This window comes from Leucopleurus acutus, assembly GCF_964270905.1.
Source record: "Leucopleurus acutus genome assembly, chromosome: X".
Taxonomy (NCBI): domain Eukaryota; kingdom Metazoa; phylum Chordata; class Mammalia; order Artiodactyla; family Delphinidae; genus Leucopleurus; species Leucopleurus acutus.
The window spans coordinates 106194735-106220609 of record NC_139148.1 but is presented as its reverse complement, the minus strand read 5'-3'; the positions used below and the strand labels follow the sequence as shown (position 1 = coordinate 106220609).

The 25875-nt window shown below is 40.5% G+C and overlaps 1 protein-coding gene across 2 annotated transcripts in view; it reads right to left on the bottom strand.

The window, feature by feature from the left end:
- The window catches only part of GRIA3 (glutamate ionotropic receptor AMPA type subunit 3), a gene marked incomplete at its 3' end in the record, with an annotated part of 282972 nt that overhangs the window by 76722 nt on the left and 180375 nt on the right, over window positions 1-25875 (bottom strand). For both annotated transcript variants that reach the window (XM_082865212.1, XM_082865213.1), the window contains exons 6-9: window positions 11409-11570; window positions 6573-6740; window positions 1776-1880; window positions 842-949 (exon numbers count right to left, since the gene is read on the bottom strand). In XM_082865212.1, coding sequence (XP_082721338.1) covers window positions 842-949; window positions 1776-1880; window positions 6573-6740; window positions 11409-11570 — 543 coding nt within the window. The remainder of the gene's footprint in view (window positions 1-841; window positions 950-1775; window positions 1881-6572; window positions 6741-11408; window positions 11571-25875) is intronic.

The following is a 25875-nucleotide window of genomic DNA, read 5'->3' as shown; positions in this document are numbered from 1 at the left end:
CCTTTGATTTCTTGGGATTTACTATGTAAGAACCATAGCCAGCCTTGGCAAGCCCTAGGGAAGCACTGTGATCTTTGTGAGGTCAGAGTCTGTGGCTTATTCATTTTTATATCCTCAGGGCCTAGTACAGTACCTAGGACAAAGTGAGTGTTTGATAGGCATGTTTAAGTGAAAGAGAAACTTCAGCTGAATCTCCATTTAATTAATCACAATTTCAGACCTACTCATTTTCAGGCATATTCATTTTTAACCCGGGTTTGTACTTCGTTCAGTAATGAAACATACCAGGTTTTAGAAAAGCATTTGAAAATAAGTGAAAATACTATTTCACATCCCAATAGTGCTTTTGATTTTTCAGAAAAGCTTTACATGGTGAATATTGCCTTGAAACGTCTTATGACATGGATAGGAGATTATTATGACGACCATTCCATAAGTTAAAAAATAACACAACCTGAGGCTCAGAGAAGTTGTGATTTGCACCGTTAAACTCAGGTTAGTGGTAGACCTAATATTAGAACCCTGACCTACTCTTTCCTCCATATAACGCTATCTCCCCCACAATGAAGAATTACATTTCAAGTCCAGATGAAGCATCAGTCCATGAGGTTAACAAGGAGGATAACAAGATCTAAAGCTATTGCGAATTCCTGTTCTTTTTCTTTATTTAAATGACATTCTGTTCCTCATCGTGGCAAGACATTTCGAAAGACTCCTAAGCTGACCTGTTGGAAGTTTCCACTGTTTGAACTTGAGGTCTTTCTTACTGGCTGAATAATGCTTTTCAGAAGACAGAAGTCTTGCTGTACAGAAAGCCCACCTACCTTCCATCCATACTTACCAGAATGGTGGTTACTACTATGGTCCGGTTCTCTGCAGATGCACTGTCATTGCTGATTTGCTGATCTGAGAAAGGCACAAATCTTTCATACTCATTCCAGTAGCCAGCCTAGAAAGAGCAGACATTTGACCTGGTTGCCTATTTTTCACTCAAAAAGTGCTGCACGAAATTCAAGTGCTGTAGTAGAATGAAACCTTTTTGTAGTTGCTTGAGCAACAGATGTGCTGTTCCTTCACCCTGGGGGTTCCCATCCCCACCTTGCTTTTACTGATATTTGGTAAGAATAAGTTAGCCCACTGTAGAATGATCAGCCTTTTTGATTCTTTAAACTCAGATAGCAGAAAAATTCTTTGCTTAAAACTGTAGGAAAGCTGGGTGGGCAATCAGTTGAGTATCCTGTAGAAATGGTACAAGATACTTTACGTTCTAAGGTTTTATTAAGTAACTACTAAGTTCCCACTTCCTGACTAACTCACTATTAGTATGATAGACGCCCAGTGGTTATTATGAAATTTAGCTGTAGGGAAAGGTACTTTGTCCAGAGTCGTTTTGGTGGGTGAGTTGGCAAAATGGAGAGATTACCTACTTTCCAATTCTTTTGCTAAAATCATGTGTATCTCGGCAGCTTCTGTTTAAATAACATGCTATAAAATTTGTAACTCCTTCCCTGTATTGTAGGAAGCTGTTAATTAATCTTGAGTCTACCACTTTTAAAGGACCAGCCTCAGAGGGAAATAACTTTTAAAATGTGTAGATGGAACACTTTGATTACAAAACAGCTCTGCATCGTATCTACACTATTCACCAAACGGAAAGGCAAACATGATGTGTGGGAATTTGCTTTGGGTGTGTTTCCTAACACGTATTTCCTTGCATCTGAGGGCTGTCACTTTCTGAGAGATTTTTTATTTGGATATCTGTTTGGGTTACTTACCTTCCGAGAACCAGTGACTTTCATTTCATACACATCGATGGTGTAATTTGTCCTACGTCCGTAAGTGTCAAATTGGATGTTTCCAGTCATTCCTTGTACTTGCACCTGGTAGAAAGGGAAAAATGTAAAATTTAAAAATAGCGCCACATTATTGCCTGTTCGGTTTTTGCGATGAGGTCCGCTGACAGATCTTGGAATCTTGGAGAATGTTTATCTTGAGCCATTGAGCTATAGCCACCAGATCAGTCTATACAGATCTTCATTTCCTCTGCAGTATTTTCTAAGTATGTCTTTCAGTTACTGAAGCTTTGAGTGGGTGTGACAGGCAGTTTCTTAGATGATACAGTGAGGGCCCTACCACTACTTTTTCAAGGACCTGAAATTTCTTTTTTTTTTTTTAAATACTTAACTTTCTCTTTATTTACTGGTTTTCAGAATAAAAATCTTTCATAGAATTGTCTAAAGGTAACCCATGTTTTTAGTATTATTATCAACTCATAGATTTAAATGTATTTTGTGTATTTCAATCCCTTTTTTTTAAACTGATTTTTTAAAATTAATTTTTATTGCAGTATGGTTGCTTTAGAATGTTGTGTTAGTCTCCACTGCACAACAAAATGAAATCAACCATACACATACAGATATCCCCTCCCTTTTGGACTTCCCTCCCATTTAGGTCACCACAGTGCATTAGGTAGAGTTCCCTGTGCTATACAGTGTGTTCTCATCAGTTGTCTATTTTATACATAGTATCAATAATGCATATGTGTCAATCCCAGTCTCCCAGTTCCTCCCACCCCACTCCTTTCCCCTTGGTATCCATACATTTGTTCTCTATGTCTGTGTCTCTATTTCTGCTTTGCAAATAAGATCACCTATACCATTTTTCTAGATTCCAAGGAACCCGAAATTTCTACCATTCGTCTTTTCTGAAGGGAGTTGCCTGAAGAGTATTCTTAACTAGGATAATGCGTTCTTCTGAACTGTGAGTTCCACTATTCCCAACATCCAAACATAAACCAGCTTCAGTAACGTGGGCTCTGGAGCTCCTGGATTCATACTCTAACTTCATCACTTACTAACTGTATGACCTTGGGGATGTTCCTTAATGCTTTTATACCTCAGTGTCCTAATCTGTAAAATGGGAAATCCTAGTAGTACCTGTCCCATGGAGTTGTTAGGAGGATTAAATGAGTTTTACATATGTAGTGTTTAGATCAGTGTCTGGCATGTAGTGAGCATTGCAATACATGCTAGCTCTATTAATAATAATAATTATTAATCAAAATGAATTTAGTTCTGTTTCTTGAGGGGTTTACACACTTATCAGCTACCATAGTAACAGGGATGAGTTTTTCCTCTTATTTAACCTATGCCCAGTTCCAGACAGGTAGTGGAGAGCTAGGCCACGGAGGGATAATCCGTAGACTGATGAAATTTGTTAAGTCTAGGGAATCAGGAGTATTGAATACTATATAAAACAGATAGAGGTACTAGAATAGCCCAGACACCTGGTTGGGAGGCCAAATGCAGATGCATGTATGCCACAATTTTTCCTGGGTCTGGGCCCCGTATTATGAATTAATATGAGGCCATCTCTACTGGGTGGAGAGATTTCCTTACCTGTTTTACAGTTCAAGGACACTGGATGAAAGACCCTCTATAAATATGTCATTATTGTTACCCACTTGAATTACTTATCTGGTGAGTATGGGTCAAGGAATTTGCTTCAAAGAAAAAGAATCTGTCATTCTCCCAAGATGAAAGAATGGAATACTTTTTCATCTCTTATAGAAAAGTGACAAGCTGTTTGTTAAGCAAGCGAGAAGCGGTAATGGGCTTGTGCTGCAGAAGAGAAAATTGATGGCAAATAGTAGGGAGCATCTTTTTAAAGGGAACGGGGCTTGTTCGCCACCAGTAGGAGACCATGGAATATCTGTTGAAGGAGAAATGCTCCAATGTGACTCCCTGAAGACAAGATGATTGTCCTACTAAATGAACAGACCTAAGCACTACTGTCAGCTTAGGCTTGCAGAGAAGGTGACGTCATGCTTCTGGCTAAAGAAAAGGTCCTTTGTTGAGATAGAAGTTGCTTATCCAGTAGGATGGGTCTGTGATGCATGAAGGGTTCTTTACACTCTATTTTGGGCACTGAATTCTAGGAGAGGAGATAGGCAGGGTAGAGACACTGGCAGAGGAAATTATTAAGGAAATCCTTTGTTAGTGAAAATAGCAAAGTCTTCAGTCTCATTAAGAATTGTATATTTCTAAAGATTCAGCCTATCTGAGCATGATCTGCAAACTGGACAGTAGCCTAAGCTGATTAGAACTTTTGGTGAGCAGAAGTCGAATTGGACTACCATTCAGAGACAAGTCTATTTTTAAGGATGTGAATGTCAGTGACAGTTTCCCACCATCCCATCTGGGATCCCTTCTTTAATCCTCTCCACCCCGCACCTCAGTCTATATTAGGTGCTTCTCCTCTGGGTTCCCATAGCATTCCGTGTGGAGCTTCACCATAACATTTTAATCTCTGTATTTCTAGCTCCTCTGCTAGATTGGGAGCACCTCAAGATGAAAGACATTTTTTTTTTCTGTGTTCTCAGCAACTAATCCAGAGCCTGGGATAGAGCAGGTGTTCAATAAGTGTTTACTGAACAAGTTGACAAGTTTCGATGACTTAGAATTGTGACATATTTCAGTAGACCAGGTTGAGGCTAATCTTTGCACCATCGATAGATTGTAAGGATGATGATTACCCAATCTGCAAGTAGCTTTAAGGTTTTTAAAAGCACTTGTTTACATATTAACAATTTAAATTTGAGTTCCCCTCATCTTATTTCATGTTTGCATTTTAACTTGGAGCCTGATACATAGTCCTTGGTGCTCAACAAATATTTGTTTAATGAATGGTGTGATTATTTATTCATTAAAACAGGCCCCTTAGGAGACTCTTTCAGGTAATGATTTTGTTTGCCAGATTTCTTTGAAGGAAGAGAATGATTGACTGAGCAGCAATTATGTGCTAGTCACAATGAGGGATGCTTTTACATCATGTATCCTCACTTTTAGTTAACTTAAATAAAATGGGATTTCTTTTAATACGGTAAAAACCTTTAGTACTTCAGACCACCCTCTCTCGCAGTCCTCTGAAAAGTGGAGTTTCGCTGATCATTTGTCACAAGGCAACATGTACTTTTGGCAGAGGCTGATACTTTCCAGCCTCTCTGAAGCCTTAGAAAGAGGCTGGCCTATGGAAAGAGGGAAAGCATCCTTTCTGTTGAGTGTTTGATCATGAGGGCCTGGGGAGGAAGGTTACCTACCTGGCTTACAGCTTGAGCTATATCAGTGAGTTAGACATGTGGAAACTTTGTGCAATAATATGATCAATCTAATGTTTTTCTTGCCAAATTCGTTCTTGTCCTTCACTCTGGCAGCCAGTTTTGTATTTGGGGAAGAGAGTCATTTGTGTCATGGATGGGGAGTCAGTCGAAGACGCTGGTACTTGCCCCTTGAGGTTTTGATGAAAACTCCTTTTGGTTCACTCTGAGGGAGTTTTATATTTCACTCATCATTATGTTTCACCTGACAATACAAACCTTGTAACAGCTATGAAGGTTGAATCTAATTAACTGTTCTTCAAAAATCGTGCAGTGCTACCTCCATAAAACTACACTTAGGGCATTTGTTAGGGAACTGACATAATGACATAAAAATCTGCATGATGGGAGAATGAGTCATATCTCTTTCTTGGAGAGAGACACAGTGGCTACTAACCCCTTTCTACTGAATGCTTCCAACTTGGCAAATTTAAGGCAGCAGTAAGAGAGCCAGCTACACAAAATGATGTACATTATGAGGCCATTACAGATTCCTGGTTGCTGGGTTGTGCACAGAATTATCTTATCATTGCCTATCTCTTTGTTGATTTGGATGTTCTAAACATCAGGATAATTAAAGAAGTAGAAATAAGAGAGTCTTGTACTCTCCAAGGCTTATTTTAATGCATGCAGGCGTGTGTAGCTTAAAGCAAAATATTCAGGAAAGAGCTCTTGCTTGGAAAGCTACACTGAATGGGCGATGCTACTCCTAGTGTAAATAATGGAATCTGTTCAAAGGATACTGCTCAAAGCCTTAAATGCTCTCCCACCCAGTAAATACTAAAAACAAGTGACCTATTTGACTCTCTGCCCATTGATTCCTTGTACTTTCCTTCAGGCTTTTTCTCTAGGGCACTGGGGAAATAACTCTTAAGTAGGCCTAGAATGGACTGTGTTCCTGCATTTCACCATGTAGAATAGTATAAAGGTTCTTTTTGACAAATAGAAATACTATCACACTGGCTCAGTTCCACAGTCCATCCAGGCTAATAATTTGTCTGATGAGCCAGAGGATGCTGGTAATGTCTACGCTGAAGTTAGGAGTTTCCTAGAGAATATCCCAGTCCCCCTAAGCAACACAATTTTCTGGAAAGTCTGAATTTTTTGAAGCCATTTACATGTTCAATCCATAACTTTCAAGGGTACTGAGCTTGATTTACTATCCCCACTTTAGTACAGAGCTAAATATTCATTTGCCCTAAATTTGCCATTTCTCAAGCTTCAAGGAAGAATCTTCTAGTTTTAGATTTCTAGATTTTGGTGAATAAATATCGATGCTTATCTTTCTGTACACTTTGAACATTCTGCAGACTCTGATCCTATTCCCTTTAGGTTATCTTTTCTCAGGATTTGAGGTCTTACTCTTTTTGTGTCTTTATAAGGTGCCCCCAACCGAATAACCCACTGTGGTCATTACCATTTTCAGAGCTCTCTCGATATCAATTCCTTGACTCCAGGGCACAGCAGGGTTTGCTAAGCAGTCTCCAGCACTGCCTCTCCGGGACACATCCACTCGCTGCCTCCTCAGATAGCGGAAAGCTTCTGCTATGACCAGTATTGCGTCGTGCGTCAATGCAGATGTGTACTGAAATGGATGTATGGAAAACAAGATATCATGACAAACGATGCCCCCAAAACTTGCCTCATTTCTTATAATTTTCATTCATCTCCAACTCTTGTTCTATGAAGTCACCCTCTTAATTACTTGAATCAAGAGATCTCTCTGGGCAAGCCTGACTTTGATCCATTCTAGAATGATGCATCTTACCTCATGTGTGCACATGTTAAGATGATTAAGATCAAATGGCTCAAGGGAATCTCTCTCTTACTCTCAATACTGTGTTTCGTATTGAGTGAGTGACTGCTAAAAGGCCAGCTCCTTTATAGAGAGCAAAATATGTGGGAAGTTAAAGGATGGCATATGTAGATTGGAGAGGAAACGGCATGTCCTAAAGCAAGACTGAGTTATCGCTGTTTGTAATAGAAAATTCAGATCTGGTGTTTACTTAGGGGAAAATGGAAATAACTAAGTTAGACAGCTTGAAATTAATTTGGAGGGAAACATTAATCATTTCTGTCTGGACCACGTTTCTGGTGAACTAGGACCTCTGGCCAGCAATAAATCAGTTTTTGTTTCCTTGGGAGAGCAAAATCCAAAGCTGGTTTTTGACTGTAGAAAATTACAATTGTTATTGAGTTTTAAATCTGATAACATTGACAATTCATAGGCAATACTTCGTGATGCTACCTTTTCCAGGCCAGAACACTTACTTTCTATTTCTTGGATATACTGTACTGATACACTGTACTAAGGATGAGGCCAGTCATTTAATACAAGGGATTTGATTATCTGCAATTTGACATGGTGGATGCCTTTTCATTAATGAATCAACAAAGTGTGATTAAAATTAGCTGGCCCCTGTTTTGCAGGGGTGACAGATACTGGTAGAATACAGAATTCTGTTGATTTCTAAAAAAAAAAAAATGAAGCAAAATGCCCTGGGGGGAATTTTCTGTCTATATAGTATGTCCCAATACAATTGTGAGTGAATGCATTGTCATCTTTACAACTATCAATTTACTTTTCTGACTTTTCTCATGTTACTTTTCTTTCAGGGCCAAGTCATCAAGTATGACTGTAACAGGGGGCATATGTTCTTTCATGAAAAAAAAAATATCTGTGTCTGCCCGTGCTAGCACTACATAAAGCCAGCATGGTGGTGCCTTTTTTCCAGCTGACTGCATAAACTGTCAGCGATCTTAATGTAGTCCTTTCCAAGCCATGCCAACATAGCTATTTAATTTTCTACTTTTTCAGCTTCTACGGACCAATGTGTGACCATCTAAAAAAAAAAAAGACCCCAAAGGAAATGTTCATAAAATATAGAATAAATTAAGCATCAGGATTTTAATCTCTAGACACTTTTATTTCCTAATCAAAAATATTGTACATAATTTTTTAACATGGGCTTTTTGTCTGTTTGACATAGAGACAGGTTCCATAATGACTAGTACAAGTCAAAGTAATCCGAAAGTTGTAACCACCTATTTAAGTATTTCGTTTTCTTAAGTTATTTGAAGGGTTTTGCTTATAAGCCTGAACAATTCTTCTCAGTAAGTTCTAAGAACTTTACATTACACATATCATGAGTTACCAATGAATAATCCAGAGCTGAGATTGTCTTCCTTCTCTTTTGTACACCTCTACAACTTCTGAACAGGCATAAATGACTCTGTAGCACCCTTTTCATACTTTTACTCTTGTCCATTTTTTGTGCCTAGCATAGTGCCTGACATTGTGTAGGTAACCCATAAAATATTGAATAAATGAGTTTTTTTCCTCTACCTATTGCCTGCTAAATCTAAGGATGGCAAAACAGCGGATAGGCAGTTGTATGAAAATATAAATTAATATAAGCTCACCTAAATGTAGTGGGCAGATTTAGTCCATAAAAAAAAAGATTTGAATCATCAAAGAAATGCAAATCAAAACCCAAGTGAGGGACTTCCCAGGTGGCACAGTGGTTAAGAATCCACCTGCCAACGCAGGGGACACGGGTTCGAGCCCTGGTCCGGGAAGATCCCACATGCCGCGGAGCAACTAAGCCCGTGCGCCACAACCACAGAGCCTGTGCTCTAGAGCCCGCGAGCCACAACTACTGAGCCCGGGAGCCGCAGCTACTGAAGCCCGCACGCCTAGAGCCCTTGCTCTGCAACAAGAGAAGCCACTGCAATGAGAAGCCTGTGCACTGCAATGAAGAGTAGCCCCCGCTCGCCGCAACTAGAGAAAGCCCGCACGCAGCAACAAAGACCCAACGCAGCCAAAAATGAATAAATAAATAAGATGAATAAATTAAAAAAAAAACCCACAATGAGATAGTACCTCACACCTGTCAAAATGGCTATTATCTGGGGCTTCCCTGGTGGCGCAGTGGTTGAGAGTCCACCTGCCGATGCAGGGGACACGGGTTCATGCCCCGGTCTAGGAGGATCACACATGCCATGGAGCGGCTGGGCCCGTGGGCCATGGCCGCTGAGCCTGCGCATCCAGAGCCTGTGCTCCGCAACGGGAGAGGCCACAACGGTGAGAGGCCCACGTAATGGGAAAAAAAAAAAGCTATTATCAAAAAGACATGAAACAACAAGCATTGATGAAGATGTGGAGAAAAGGGAACCCTCATGCACTGTTGATAGGAATGTAAATTGGCACAGTCACTGTGGAAAACAATAGGGAGGTGCCTGAAAAAATTAAGAATAGAACTACCATATGATCCAGCAATTCCACTCCTGGGTATCTATCTGAAGGAAATAAAATCACTGTCTCAAAGAGATATCTGCACCCCCATGTTCATTGCAGCATTATTTACAATAGTGAACACGTGGAACAAACCCGTGTTCATCAAATCATCAAATGATGAATGGATAAAGAAAGTGATATACACCCACACAATTATATTTCAATAAAAATATATATGCACACACAGACACACATACAATGGAATATTATTCAGCTATAAAAAGAAATCCTGCCATTTGTGACACACAGATGGACCTTGAGGGCATTATGCTAAGTGAGATAAGTCAGACAGAGAAAGACAAATACTGTATGATCTCACTTATACGTGGAATCCAAAAAAAAAAAAAAAACTCATAGAAACAGAGAACAGAATGGTGGCTGTCAGAGGTCAAGGCTGGGGAATAGGGAAAATGAATGAAGGTGGTCAAAAGGTATAATCTTCCAGTTATAAGTTCTGGGAATGTAATGTATAGCATTATAGTGATTATAGTTAACAATCCTGCACTGTAGTTTTTGAAAGTTGCAAAGAGAGTAGATCTTAAAAGTTCTCATCATAAGAAAAAATTTGTAGCTGTGGTGGTGATAGATGTTAACTGAACTTATTGTGGTGATCATTTTGCAATACATACATACATCAGATCAGTATGTGGTATACTTAAGAGTAATACAATGTCAATCATATCTCAATAAAAAATAAAATCATCATCTTAAAAAAATGATTTGACTACAAAGGATTCCTCATAGGAGTTGTGACCATATTTACTGAAACATATGAGGACACCTGGAAAAATCTGGCATGTGTAATGTAATCACTACAACTACAGAGGACCACTTAGCTAGTGAGTGACTTAAATTAATACAAAAAGATGTTTAACTTACGACTTTTCTAGAACATACCAATTGCATAAAGTAAGGTCCCACTTGTATTGTGTTGATGTGACCCATTCAGGGTGGACCTGCGTAGGTGATTCAGAATGTGTCTCTTTTCTATGTCCCATTGTTCCTCCTTCTTCTGTTCTTGCCAGGGAGGAAGGATATGAGGATGGGTATCTTGAAACCATGAGAAAGGAAATGTCCCCTCCCCTTTCCTTTTTTAGGGAGGGGCCTTGAGCCTTGACTCTGCTTTGATCCCTCATCTTGATCACAAGGATCCCACAGCCATGGTACATACATACTTTCACGTACATATCAGGAAGAAAGAATTTAAAGTCTGTTTCATACTTGGATCAATGCACTGAGGGAATGGGTTACTTAAAAAAAATACATTGGAAGGATCCTTTGTGTAACATGAATAACTTTCCCCCCATTTATCTGTTTTAATTCCTGATTTTTAAATAATAGGATTTCTAGCCATAGGGGAACACATGAAAAATGTGTACTTTAAGCATGACTTTCTGCTTTCAGTGTTCTTATCTTGATTTCATGAAAATGAGCAACTTAGGTAATCTAATTATTTAAAGATACTTTTGCAGGCAGGAAAGTATTTCCATTCAATATACGTATAGGCAACATGCACTCTGTATTAGAGCCTAATTCACTTGGGTGTACTGAGATTCATGAAACTTATTAACACAAAGTAATCACATAAATAATGTAAAATCTAATTTTCTGTTTCAGACTATCAATTTTCCTTACCTATTCCCACTGCCCCCACTCTTTGCCTGATTCAGGTTCTTGTAATATTGTAAATTATGAGCATATTAAAAATGAAATTCATTAAAAAATTAAGTTAACCTTCCCAAACGCTGGGTTTTAAAAGACCTCCTTCTCAATAGCTTCTTTATTTGGGAATTTAGTTTTCAAGTGCAGCAGTAGTATCTGCAGTTGTGTTTTAGCATCCTTGAAACACTTCTGAGGGACGACCACTTGATCACTGGATGGCCGTAAATATATAAAGGCCATACTGAGATGCTCTGAAAAGCTGGCCTAAGGTTTCTACATATCGTGGAACATTACCTTTAGAGGTGCATTCTTGGCTTCAGGGAATTCCCTTTCATCCAGCCTCACCCAGCGCTGTATGAACTGCTGAACCATAGGGTTTTCGTTGTTGACAATCTGGAATCCTGTAATGTTGGCTCCCCCATGCATGACTCTTTCTAGCAAAATATCAGTAAAACCCTAGAAAGAGATTGAAAGAGAATAATGATTGTGGGAGGTCATGCATTCGTACTCACTGTATCTGTTGGTTAGAGCGCTAAGGAGGAAATGAAAGTTCCTTCCCCAGGATTCTTCTTTAGCAATCAAGGAAAACCTGGACAGATTGTTATATGTCAATTATATCTCAATAAAAACCAAAACCACAACAAACAAACAACCCTGATATGGACTAATTCTTAGGACACTCTGGCTCTGAAACTACAGGCATGGTGGAGAAAATATACATCCTTCCATTTTAGTGCCTGTGTCTTTACCTGCTGCAATGACAAACATAGGTGTCAACTTCAAATGTTTTTATTTCTTTCATTTACCTGTATTTTTAGTTTTTCTTCATTGAGTACAAATACAATGATTCATATAACTGGAAAATGTTGAAAACGTTGACCCTAGCTAGAGGTATCAAAAACTCTTCTTCAGCTTAACATGCCGAATGCAGCAGATTGCTTCAGACTCTAATAATGAGTACTTTCGACATTTGTAATTTACAGAAATGCCAAAAAGCGAAACTGACAGCTTGGTTGTATATGATGGTACAAACCCCGGGGTATGTCTCACATGTGTCCCTGAATGTGTTTTGACATCTACTTCATAGCATCCACCATTTTCTTCTTCTTTTGTCTCTTGCCAATTGCTGCTGATGCACTTGGGTCTTCAGTGGGCTCGAGCCAATTTATATTCATAAAGAAACGGGAAGAATTCTTCCTCTTTCCTTTAGATTCTCCTCCCCAACATTTACATGTAAAAATTTTCAAATATACAGAAAAGTTGAAAGAATTGTACAGTCACTTCAGATTTTACAATTAATATTTTTCTATCAATCCATTTCATTTTTTAGATACCTTTCAAAGTAAGTTGCAGATATTAGTATACTTCATACCAAAAGACTTCAGCACGCAGGCCATTAACTAGAGTTCAGTGTTTGCAGTTTCCATCCATCCTTCCTTCCTTCCTTTCCTTCTATCTTTCGGTAAAATTTACATCCAGTAAAATGCACAAATCTTAAATGTACCACTCGATGAGTTGATAAATGCATACACTGTATTACTCAAATCCCTACTATTTCTCTAAAGTTTTCTTTTTTTACATTCTAAGTTTTCATTGAAGTATAATAATCATATAGAAAAGGGTATACATCTTTATTTTTTTCTTTTTTTAGAATGATAAGGTTTTTCTTTCTTTTTTTTCTTTTTGGCTACGTTGGGTCTTCGTTGCTGCGCCTGGGCTTTCTCTAGTTGCAGCGAGCGAGGGCTACTCTTCGTTGTGGTGCACAGGCTTCTCATTGCAGTGGCTTCTCTTGTTGCAGAGCACAGGCTCTGTGCGCGCAGGCTCAGTAGTTGTGGCTTGCGGGCTCTAGAGCACAGGCTCAGTAGCTGTGGCGCATGGGCTTAGTTGCTCTGCGGCATGTAGGATCTTCCCGGACCAGGGCTCGAACCCGTGTCCCCAGCATTGACAGGTGGTTTCTTAACCACTGCACCACCAGGGAAGTCCCAGTGCACACATCTTTAAATACAGCCTGATGGATTTTCACAACCTGAACACATGAATGTAACCAATATCCTGTACACCTCTCTCTCCAGTCACCATCCCTACAACTGCTTCTTTTAATTCTGCATTTCTTTAACATGGTCAACAAGGCAGTCGTAGAAAATATTTTAGTGAAGCAGCTTTTTCAGTTATTACTCTCAGCCCCATTCCTCTTCCTTTCATAAGTGGGATATGAGCCAATGGAGACTGGACAAAGGGACAAATAGTTTGCATCACTGAGAACCATTCCTCCTTTCCAGTGACCCCAAAGTACTTTTTAAAATTAACATTAACTTGTTAGGATGAGTTTTCTCCTAAAGGCCTCCTTCCTGAAAGAAACTAAGACTCAGTGTTTTCTCCCATTCGCTCCCCTCTGCACTGCAATCAGCAGACAGGCTTGCCTGTGTGTAAAGCCTAGCAGAGGCTCCAGATGGGGCTTAAGCCTAACTGTTACCAACTCCCAACTCTCACCCCCTAAACAAACCACAAATAAAGAGCTGAGGGCAAAACTTTAACAAATGGCTTTAAGTCGTTTACTGTGCCAAACCATACTTGCCAGTTAACAAGTATTACACAAGAGCATTGAGCAGCTACCCATCTGTCTGCTGGCAGGGGTGAAGACTGGGCTCTCTGGGGCTCTCCTGTGTCCTGAAAGCCTGGCCTGCGAGGTGGAGCCCCCTTCCTTGAAAGAAAGGGGTTGAGAATGCTTCTGCCACCATGTTGGTTCCCAGGGTCAATGGCCACAGTCTGCACTAGGAAGTAGTATTTCTTCTGTCTTTTATACTTTGATAAGCATCACACCCCTGTTTACCTCATACCTTAGCGTGTTAAAATGGCAACACAGGATTAACAAAAAGGAGGGCGAGAGAAAGGATCCCAGAAATCTCACGGCTGCCTTAAGGCATAAGAGCCAGCACTTCAGTCTGGTGACTCACCGCACCACTCCTTTCCAGAAACATTTTACCTCACTACCTTTTTCTTACAAGAGACACTAGAGGGGTCCAACTCAAATTTACCTCACCAGTCACCTCTGCTTACTTCCAGGAGGCTTCACTCTGCCACACAGGCCCTGTGTATTCCCATCTGGCTGTCTTTCTCTCCAGTAGCATACCATACCACTGAGGACCTAAGAGTTTCTCAGTCAACCCGTGCTTTATGACAGCTGTATCTGGGATTAAGTTCTGGCACCCCTCAGACTGGAACCAGCCTGGCTGTCCTCGTGAGATTAAATGCGTCCACGGCAGCACAGATCAAGCCAGGGGAAGGTCACCTCAAATGGCTCTTCTGTCTAGCAAGACCTGCGCAACACTAGCTCCTACTAACTGCCCTGAAGATTTACCCGTCCACATGTGCAGAATGCCTAACACAGCCCCGTGGACAAAATGGAGAGAGCAGAAGTGTGGTAGAAAAAGAAAGGAGACACTGTAATAGGCTTTTTTTGTTTTCCTTTCATTCTCGTATATTTATTTTCATGACAAAGGTTTCACAGTGCTTACAATAACTGTAACAACAATAATTGTAAAATGGGAATAGTGCTGATGAGGAACCCCTTCTATTTTAGTAAGAAGTCTGATGAAAAGTAGTTTTTCCAATAAAATTGTATTTTTTATTTATTTTTTTAACATCTTTATTGGAGTATAATTGCTTTACAATGATGTGTTAGTTTCTGCTTTATAACAAAGTGAATCAGCTATACATATACATATGTTCCCATATCACTTCCCTCTCGCATCTCCCTCCCTCCCACCCTCCCTATCCCACCGCTCTAGGTGGTCACAAAGCACCGAGCTGATCTCCCTGTTCTATGCGGCTGCTTCCCACTAGCTATCTACCTTACGTTTGGTAGTGTATATATGTCCATGTCACTCTCTCACTTTGTCACAGCTTACCCTACCCCCTCCCCATATCCTCAAGTCCATTCTCTAGTAGGTCTGTGTCATTATTCCTGTCTTACCCCTAGGTTCTCCATGACATTTTTTTTTCTTAAATTCCATATATATGTGTTAGCATATGGTATTTGTCTTTCTCTTTCTGACTTACTTCACTCTGTATGACAGACTCTAGGTCCATCCATCTCACTACAAATAACTCAATTTCGTTTCCTTTTATGGCTGAGTAATATTCCATTGTATATATGTGCCACATCTTCTTTATCCATTCATCTGTCGATGGACACTTAGGTTGCTTCCATGCCCTGGCTATTGTGACATATGACTCTTTTTGAAGTATGGTTTTCTCAGGGTATATGCCCAGTAGTGGGATGGCTGGGTCATATGGTAGTTCTATTTTTAGTTTTTTAAGGAACCTCCATACTGTTCTCCATAGTGGCTGTACCAGTTCACATTCCCACCTGCAGTGCAAGAGGGTTCCCTTTTCTCCACACCCTCTCCAGCATTTATTGTTTCTAGATTTTTTTGATGATGGCCACTCTCACCGGTGTGAGATGATATCTCATTGTAGTTTTGATTAGCATTTCTCTCATGATTAGTGATGTTGAGCATCCTTTCATGTGTTTGTAGGCAGTCTGTATATCTTCCTTGGAGAAATGTCTATTTAGGTCTTCTGCCCATTTTTGGATTGGGTTGCTTTTTTTTTGATATTGAGCTGCATGAGCTGCTTGTAAATTTTGGAGATTAATCCTTTGTCAGTTGCTTCATTTGCAAATACTTTCTCCCATTCTGAGGGTTGTCTTTTCATCTTATTTATGGTTTCCTTTGCTGTGCAGAAGCTTTGAAGTTTCATTAGGTCCCATTTGTTTATTTTTGTTTTTATTTCCATATCTCTAGGAGGTGGGTCAAAAAGGATCTTGCTGTGATTTATGTCTGCCTGTAGTTCTGCCTATGTTTTGTAATAGGCTTTTATGGAGATGAAAGGAGAGATCTTGTTGCTAAAGGGCAAGAGTTGGCTGGCTATTGGTCCTAATTCTCCCTCTGGCCTATTTGTGTACGTTTTGCTTGTTTGTAATCTCTAATCGGATTCTATGGCTTGAATGTTGCCCTGGTGCCCAGCATTTAGATGCAGCAAGTCACAGTTCTCAAGGTTGAGATAATCAAGGCTGCATTCTCCCTAATCCCTCTGCAAAAACACTAATGTGACACAGCTAACCAACAATTATCAAGGACACAGAAGGGAAAAGGAGAAAAGAGGTGAATGGCAGAGAAGGGGATGTAAGGAAAACTGTCTGACTGAAAGGCAGGAGTTGGTTGACTCTTGATTGTCCTATTTCTGATACCTTTTCTTCAAAAAGAATTATCTTTTTGTATCAAATATTGCTAAATTCCATGGTTCAAGTGGCACTGACAGTCTACAAGATTGTAAAACTTAAAGCTTGATTCTTTCTACAGCCTCTTCAGAGACACTAATGCGGCAGAGCTGACATCCAACAGGTAGGAGAGGAAAGGAGGAAAGAAAGAGAAGGACAATGACAGTTCAGAGAAACGTTCTGCTTACGGGCAGGTTTGGGTGGACTCTAGTCTTTCTCCTCCTATCCCACCATTTTAAGGCATTACACCATCCCATAATAACCTTTGATGGATTTTTATCGTTATGACATCTATAACCCTAAAAGCAGGCCAAAGACCCCCCCCCAAACTTGTGTAAAGACACTAACACAACACAGCTGATGATACACCATCCAGAAAGGAAAATGGAGTAAATGAAAGAGCAGGGGGTAAGTGGTAGGAAGATGGAAGTTAGGAGAGAAGTATGGGCTACTCCTCCTCCTATCCCATTATTATTATTATTTTGGTACTAAATTTATTAAAAACAAATTTTTTTTGGCCATCCCATGCAGCATTCTGGGATCCTAGTTCCCTGACCAGGGATTGAACCCGGGCCCTTGGCAGTGGAAGCCCGGAGTCCTAACCACTGCACCACCAGGGAATTCCCAGTACTAAATTTATTTTTAAAAATCAAAATGGAGGGACTTCCCTGGTGGTCCAGTGGTTAAGACTTCGCGCTTCCACTGCAGGGTCTCGGGTTCAGTCCCTGGTCGGGGAACTAAGATTCCACATGCTGCACTGCGTGGAAAGAGATATTAGAAAAGATATTTTAAAAAAATCAAAATGGAGATTTAACATACCTTCCTCAATTATTGACAAAGCAAATAGAAAACAAAGACACAGAAATGGGAAGATTATAATAATACATTTTGATTTAACAGATTATCCCATAATTTTAAAGCATTTCATCCATTCATAGCCTCTGGTTAGATCTCCTCCTTAGGCTGGTGAACCACAGTCTTCAAAGTGGTAAAATTGAGGCTGAGTCTCTTAAAACCTCTCAAAAGACGTTGACACAAAAGCGATGATCACCAAACATATGGATGGTATAAGGGGAGAATAAAAGGGGAGAGGTCAGTGGTAGAAAGATGGAGGTTAGGAGAGAGGAGATGGTTAAGAAGGGAGATTTTGCTGGTTCCTGGTCCACCTCCTATATCTATCCCATTTTTTTTTATTTCTAGAAGTAGTTGCTATTTTTTTTCTAGAAGAAGTTGCTAGAATCTATGATCATGTACAACCATAATTGGGAAAGTTATAAATTGGGACCTAAGTATACCCATAGCTTCATTGAAATAACCAACACAACAAAGCTGACCAGCAAACACACGACAGGTAGGCAGGAAAAAAGGAAGGGGAGTGAGATGGATTCTGGCCAAAAAGTAAGAGGTGCCAGGGTACTGGTCCTCCTCCTCTGATATCTAAATTTAAGACACTGCACTTTTCTAGAATATGTTGCTAGATTTTTGTTGTTGTGCTGGTCACACCCCCTCACGTATCCCTGAAACCCATGTAAAGACACTGAAGCAGAACAAGAAAATAAACCATGCAGAGTGTATAGAAAAGGAAATAAAATGACTGTGGCAGGGAGTATTCTGGTAGGATGATGGAAGTTAGGAGAAATGTCTTGATTCAGGGGAGAAGTTGGCTGTCTCCTGGTTCACTTTCTCTACCTTTGTGATTATTTTAAGACATCCCACTTGTCCATACCTCTTGCCAGAATTCACGGCTTGAGTTGGCTACAATAGAGACCCTGAGGTGGGAAGATGTCTGTCTAAGAACTCTGAGCAGCAACTAATGCAACAGAAATGACCTTCAACCATCTGGATGATAAAGGGGAAAACAGAAGATGAAAGACAGTTATAGAAATTTGAAGTTGGGATACAAGTTCTAGCTATGGAGCAGGAATTGGCTGGCCCTTGGTCCATGGTCACCTCTTATCTCATTATTTTAAGGCATTGCATTTGTTCACAACTCTTGCTAGTGTTCTCTTTATGACTTGGTCAGAGAAGGGCCTCAAGTTGAGAACACTGGCACTGAGTCTCTCCAAAATCTCTGTTAGACACTAGCACAACCAGAATGAACGTTAAACATGTGGGTGATAAAGGGGAAAATAAAGGGAGGAAGGTCGGTGAACAGAAGTAGTGCAGTGACCAGACAGTAATACATGTGAATAGAGATGGATTTTTTTATTATTATCACAAAATCCTTGTCTTTAGAAAAAGTATAAGTTTGACTACCAATCTAAATATGTGATAAGTAAGTTTACAAGTTTTTACTTTTTAACTCATATCCTTGGCTCAGAACAAAAGTAATATTTAAAGTTCTTTAAGTCTTTTTAGTTCGTTCTCATTTTTGTTTCAGGGTTTAAGTGCCTGGCGCAAGCACTTCTTCCAATAGTAACTGCTTAAAAAAGGACAGAAAACCCATATCCTTTTATTTAATACATGCATTTAAACATGTCTGACTTCAAAGGAAATTTCTGTATCATGAATTCTGTTTCCTCGCTGAGCTTCATCTACTATTAAAAATTATATACTTTAAAATAATATAGTTTGACCGAAGACAAAATGCATTCCAGTAGATTTCTTTGATATTTTCGTGGGAAAGGATGGCTCATTTTGTTTCAGCAGGTTGCTGTTTTATAGCAATTGCTCTATTGCTTCACTGAATCATAGCAGTTCATTTGTTGCTTAAAAATCAGTTTCTTCTTCTGGCATCTCCCATCTAACCAAAGATATTAGAATTTCTTCAATTTCTTTTTCTTCACCTTTTTCCATTTAAAATTTTGAGTGTGTGTGTATGTTGGGGGGCAGTAGATAATCATGATTCTCACATAGCTGGGCTCTGAGAATCAACTTTTTTAACATAAATGTTACTCGGTTATGATAAATAACATTTATGATACATAAAATACCTCAGCCAATGAATTTGTTACATTTTAAGGCTTAGAGTCTATAAAACAAATTAATTTCTTGTTTTCTTTTGGAATTTTCAACTCGAATTCACTTTTTTTTTTTTTTTTTTGCGGTACGCGGGCCTCTCACTGCTGTGGCCCCTCCCGCCGCGGAGCACAGGCTCCAGACGCGCAGGCTCAGCGGCCATGGCTCACGGGCCCAGCCGCTCCGCGGCATGTGGGATCTTCCCAGACCAGGGCATGAACCCGTGTCCCCTGCATCGGCAGGCGGACTCTCAACCACTGCGCCCCCAGGGAAGCTCCGGAAGCCCCCTTGAATTCACTTTGAATGAGACACCAATGAGTTTCCAATTAGAACCTCTCTTATACTCTAGAACCCCCTTTTCTGTCTACCAACTAAATTGACTTCCTTATTCCATGTGTGTCTTAAAAAGAATGTGCCCCAAAGCAAAGTTGTTATATTCCCTTAAAATCTCTTCCTCTTCCTGTATTCCTTCTTTCAATTAATGGCACTTTAAGCCTATTGGGTCACTGGGTATGGGGCCCAAGCACCTGTCTTTTTTTTTTTTTTTTAAATAAATTCAACAGGTGACTTTGAAGCACAAGTGGGTTTGAGGACCACCAGCCTAGTTTATCGTCCTGGCTTCCTAGGTGGTGCTCCAACTTCCAGTTCTTTACCTTTCCAGTTTAGTTTTTGCATAATAAATTTATCTTCCTAAAATATCTGTTAGAGCATAATACTCCTTTCCTCAAATCACTGCAATGATTCCCTGCTTTCTACAGACATACTGACAGCTGAATATCTTGACTTGACCTTCAAGGATTTCCATTATCTGTTATCTTTTGTTCTCTTGGCCTTATCCACACCTTTTCCTTCAAGAGACCTCATGCTCTAGCCACATCGCTCCCCTTTAAACCTTGGTACCTTTGTTCTGAAGGGCCCTCACTTCATCACTTATAGCTCTGGGTGTCTACTGAAATTTCATTCTTCAAGGGCCATTTCAATTAGTAAAATAATGACTAAGAAACATCTATATTAAATTTGTCTCTGTATTCTCTACCAGATAGTAATAAGGCCAGTTGTGTCCCCCTTTTGCCAATTATTACATAGACTCTTGCACATTGTTGATTGCTTACGGGCTCTTGTCCTCCTTCATTGTCGCACGCCTTCCCACGCTTTCCATGTAATACGTTTATGTGTAAACTCCACACTATTATTGCTAAGTGACTCCGAGGTTCCAAATCCCCAACTGTACTGAGTGGAATTTCTGTTGAGCCCGTTTTAGTATTTCATAGGGATTTTAATAACTAGAAGTGATGATCAGATACTCAACGATTTCTGTGTGTTTAGATTAGATATCAAATTCTAGTGCTCCTTGCATTTCACCAATTTGGTTTGCTTGAAACTGTGTTTTGTTTGTTTTGTTTTTTGCTCACTGCCATGATGGTCTCCTTTCCTTTGGTTGGTCCAGTAAACTGTATGCAGAGGGAGAGATTAAAGGAGATGAGAGAAGGCAGAGAAAGGTTGGAGGCAATCCTAGTGCTCACAGATAGGGCGAGTTGAAACTCTACTTCCTCACTTTCTATGTTCTAAGTATCTGTACACTTGACTATTTGCCTCTGTGCAACAATGGCAACATTTGTTGGAAATATGAATATAATATCCGGAAGTTATTCCTCTGAGAAGGAAACTACTCATTTAGATTTGTAAGCTCTGCTATAGTTCATCAATTGCATTGCTTCTCAGTCACATCACATCTGTTTGAGCCAGTGACTGTTGCCCACATCTGAACCCAGCAGTATAAAACCAACCATGACCTCTGTGCCTAATGCAAGGCCTTGTAAGCTACCTTTGATCAATTCTCCAAGGCCATCTTTTACACAGACACTAATTACACAACTGGCATCCGAAGAGAGATTGTCCTTGATTTGAGAATAGCCAGACAACTCAGTCTTCCAAGGATCCAGATGACTTTGGTATCATCCTGTCTCCCTTGATTCATACATATAGTACCGCAATTCAGTTTCCTTCTGGTAAGATAATTGAGGTTTGGAAATAGATATATTCAAGGCTTACTTTTAGAGCACTTATTTTTAAGATATTATGTGGCGATTTCCTTCGTATAATATTATTGTTAGGGTACATTTTGTACAGAGAGGAAAACAGAGACAAGATGAGTTGGGTGACTTTCATTGAGTTGATGGTAGATTATGGGTGAGAAATGAGAAAGGTGGCTTGCCTATATGGAAGATAAAAGCAATAGAATGAGGGGTGGAAGGCTGCCAAGGAGGAGTATCTGTCTCAATTTGGATGAAGGCTGGCTCTGCCTTTAGTGCCGTCTGAATTGTTCATCTGGGTGATGCTTTGATGGGGAAAGGCATGGTAATTGTGGTGACTCAAGTTATCAGATTGCTAATGAGAGACACAAGTCTTTTTCTAGAAGCAGATCCATCCTCCTGGGACGATGTAATGCCTAGAGTTAAAGATTACACCATATAAATTAGCACTCGATTACAGGTTGCTTGTATTGTTCACTCACTGTTTTATTCTCTAATCCAATTAACAAACATACTTCGAAACCTTCTAAGTGCTATCTGTTGGTACAGTGGCGAGCCATATCCAACTTGGTCCCTAACCTCACAACACTTTAGTCTAGTGGGAGTTATCTGTATGAATATACAAATAATTACAAGTTGACATAAATGCTATTAGTGGGAAAAATAGGCACTGATCTCTTTTTTATTAGCAGTTATATTGAGGTATAATTTAAATACCATAAGATCCATCCATTTGACACTGATTTTTTTTTTAAAGCAAAAATCAGATCATGTCTCTCCCCTGCTTGAAATTCTTCAGTGGCTTTCTGATACTGTTGAAAAGAGCTAAAACTTAACCCGGCAGTAGCCTTAGATAATCCAGATCTTGAGGCTCACTCTGCTGTAGCCAAAATTGCCTTCTAACAGTTCAGAGAGGTATCACACTCTTTTCTGCCTTAGGACCTTGGCACATGTTGTTCCCTATGCATTACATGAACTTTCCCTGATTCTTCATATAATTAGACCTTTCTCACCATTCAGATCATTGTTTCAAAGTCACCTTCTCTGAAAGCCCTTCTCTGGCCATACTAAGCAGAGTTTTGACTCCCCACCCTCTGTCTTCTCTTCATTCCCAGCACAGGTCCCAGCGCCTGTTCTACCTCCATGCCAGTGATCCTAAGTTGTGCCAGTTTGGTCTGTTCAATATGTTTATACGGTTCTTAAAGAGACCACCTTCTGTCTTCCTTGTAGTAGAGTGAACAAGGTATTGGGCATATATGTGGTATATAGAAAAACGAACTTGTTATAAAAATCTTTAGAGTAATACTAACTGAAGTATGTGTGGACTGGTGCTGGTGTGCTGTTTGTTACCAGTCAGAGATGATAGAAGGAGAGAAACTGAATATAAGCCTTTAGTTTATAAGCAAGTTGACAGAGTAATATGGCTGTTGAATCTAATACTAAAAAATCTTGGGCTTGTATTTTATATGTCTTGTTTTGTTTATTTCATGTTTTTTAGTAATTTATTGTTGTGCTTTTATTGTGTGAATATTTTGGGGAAAATCTGGCCCTTCTTCACAGATAACTTGAGAAGCACTGTTTTAGCAGATATGATGTGGGAGGGGCCCGGGGGGAGAAAACAGAATTTTTTCAATGCATCTTGCTAGAACATTGAGTAGGAAGTGATCTTTCCTTGTTAATTTCAGGTGGGGGGTGTGTGTGGGGGAGGCAGGGATGGTTGACTATAATGGAGGCGTTTTTGGAGAGGGGGAATGAGAGTCTCGAAGTTGGCTACTTTAAGCTGACAATTGCCTGTGTCTTTCTAAATGCATGGTAGGGCGTTGGACCCCTGCCCAGTCCCCACTCCTCACTCCCTTGATACTCTGCTGTATCCTATCTTCATTTGGAGAAGAAAGTGAATCCTGAACCACCAGAGAAGCTGTGTACCCAGGGGAGGTGACTGGGCTCCTGGCATTGGGGACCAGGGGGGATTTTTCCCTTCAAGCTCACCTCCTTTGCCTGTAAGGCTGGGCTCCAGCCCAGTGAGCTCTGTGTTTGCATGCTATCTGCTGAGGTGTCAGTGACCACAACACGTGACTTTGAGCATTTGAATTTTTATTTAGAACATTAAAAATGGAAGTACAAAGAAAGGGAAAGAGTAGAGAACAGAACAAGAAGACCTGGGAGGGGAAGGGAGCAGAAGGGAACAGTTGTTATTGGCAAGCAAAACAGCATGATTCAATGTCATTCAAACTTGTTTTCCCTTTAAACAAAGTGGGCCCCTCTCTGTTTCAGGTACATCCCTAGATCTGGGAAGCTGCAGAGTTCACTTCTGCAAGCTCCAGTTACTCCTGGATGCTTCTTTGGAGTTCTATTTTTTGACTAATGCTTTTGTTTTAGTAAAATTTTAGAAAAATTAGATATAATCTAGTACTCCCCATCGTTATTTTCTGGCATACTAATCATATGAATGGGGCAGATGGTGAGGGAAGGAGAGAAGAGAGAGCAAGAGAAAGAAGAGGGATGAGGGAGCAGGGGAGAGGAATGTGTGTGTGTGTGTGTGTGTGTGTGTGTGTGTGTGTGTGTGTGTGAGGGAGAGAGAGAGATAGGATGAATATGAATGTAGCAGGGGAGAAGACAGTGATGGAGATGTAACTGGTGCCTGCTAAGATACATTTCATATTGGCCCATTGGACGCGTTTCAAACCCAGATTCACAAAGCTGTCCTTGTTTTTTTAAGTCTTTTTCTCTCTGATTACTTCACCCTCATAAGTTTATAGTTTATACGTCATTCATATACATTTACATCTTTGCAGATGTTCTTATGTGACCTTTGTGGGGCTGGCCTTCTGTCTCACTGAGATGCTTGAGTGGGTAAAGTGAGAAGAGCGAGATGGTCTTGGTAAAGTGTCTGACCAGCCTGGACTGGAAGCCTAGCTTGGCAGTGGATTAGCTGTGAGACTTCAGACAAGGCATGTATTTTTTCTGAGCCTGTTTCCTGATCTCTAAAAAGCTTGGGGGAAATGGGTGGGTAGGAAGTCTCTCCTCACTGGAGACATTAAAGGAAAAGCCTAAAGAGAACAGCTAGCACAGCAGGGAGGAGTCTCAGATAGTCAGCTCTCTTCCCCCTTTGTCTCTTGGCACAATGGCTAACTTGATCACCGGTCCTACGGCCCTCTCCCGCTGGCAGCTGACATTACCTAACTTCCACTTGTAGGGTCCACAACTGTCCCCAACCCTGGGACCAGTCTCAGCCTAGGCAAGGAAACCGTCGGGTCTTCTAAGGCAGAGGTTAACTGGCGCAGCACTGAATGAGTCCTACCGTGGCTTACAGTTTCCCCTGGCGCCTCAAATGCTTGGAGATTTTTGGTTTATTTGGGGGGCTGGGTACCGAACATCTGTTGTTGGATCATCTCAACCCGGATCCAGTTTGTTCTGTGTCAACTATCAAATGGCTTTGATTGATCTTTTAGAGCTGCAGCTCTGTTTAGAATGTAGCTAAGGGCACTCAACACCTTGCTTGGCTTTTGCCCCCCTGGACTGATTTGAAGTCTGCTCTATGACAATACCCCAAGGCTAACAGGGCTCTGCTTGTGCTCCGCCACTTATGTCCTCTGTATTCACCCAGCTGCTGCGCCTACACTCTCACTCCTGGCCTTCCCTGGTCCAAACTGACCCTCCACGAGGGAAGAAATGTAGAGCTGGAAGCCACCTTGGAGTGTTTTTCAAATTTTAGCCTCTAATATACCCCCTTTACACGGTTTTTTTTGCCGCATGGGTGGATCATCTGAACTAGTCTTTACCTCATATATTTTCTTTACATCGACTAAGCTTTTTAATCTAAATATCTAATTTAGCTTCATAGAATTGACGGGAGAGTTATCTTTTTTGAATACACATTTAATATAAATTCAAAACTAATCAGTCTAAGAAGTTTTGCCATATACTACCTCAAATCATCTCATGTACAGATAGCACACTTTGGGAAACCCTGATCTGGTCTATCTCTTCATTTTACAGATTAAGAAACAGGTTCAGAGAGGTTTGGTTTGTCACAGGCTAGTTAGATCAATTCTTGGGATTCGAACCTATCTCCTAGCTCCTGGTCTAGTGCTTTTTTTCTTTATTATGCCTAGGGTTAGTCTAGGGGTCTGCACACTATTATTATTATTATTTTTGTTTTTGTTTTTTGTGGTCCGTGGGCCTCTCACTGTTGTGGCCTCTCCCGTTGCGGAGCACAGGCTCCAGACGCGCAGGCTCAGTGGCCATGGCTCACGGGCCTAGCCTCTCTGCGGCATGTGGGATCCTCCCGGACTGGGGCACGAACCCGTGTCCCCTGCATTGGCAGGTGGACTCTCAAACACTGCGCCCCCAGGGAAGCCCAATGCACACTGTTATTGACATATATGAAACAAATCACAATACACAACATGCCTGGGAATGCAGTGGAAAGGATCCTGATCCAGGACCTTACCATGAAAGAGAGAGAGGTTGCTTGACTGACAAATTG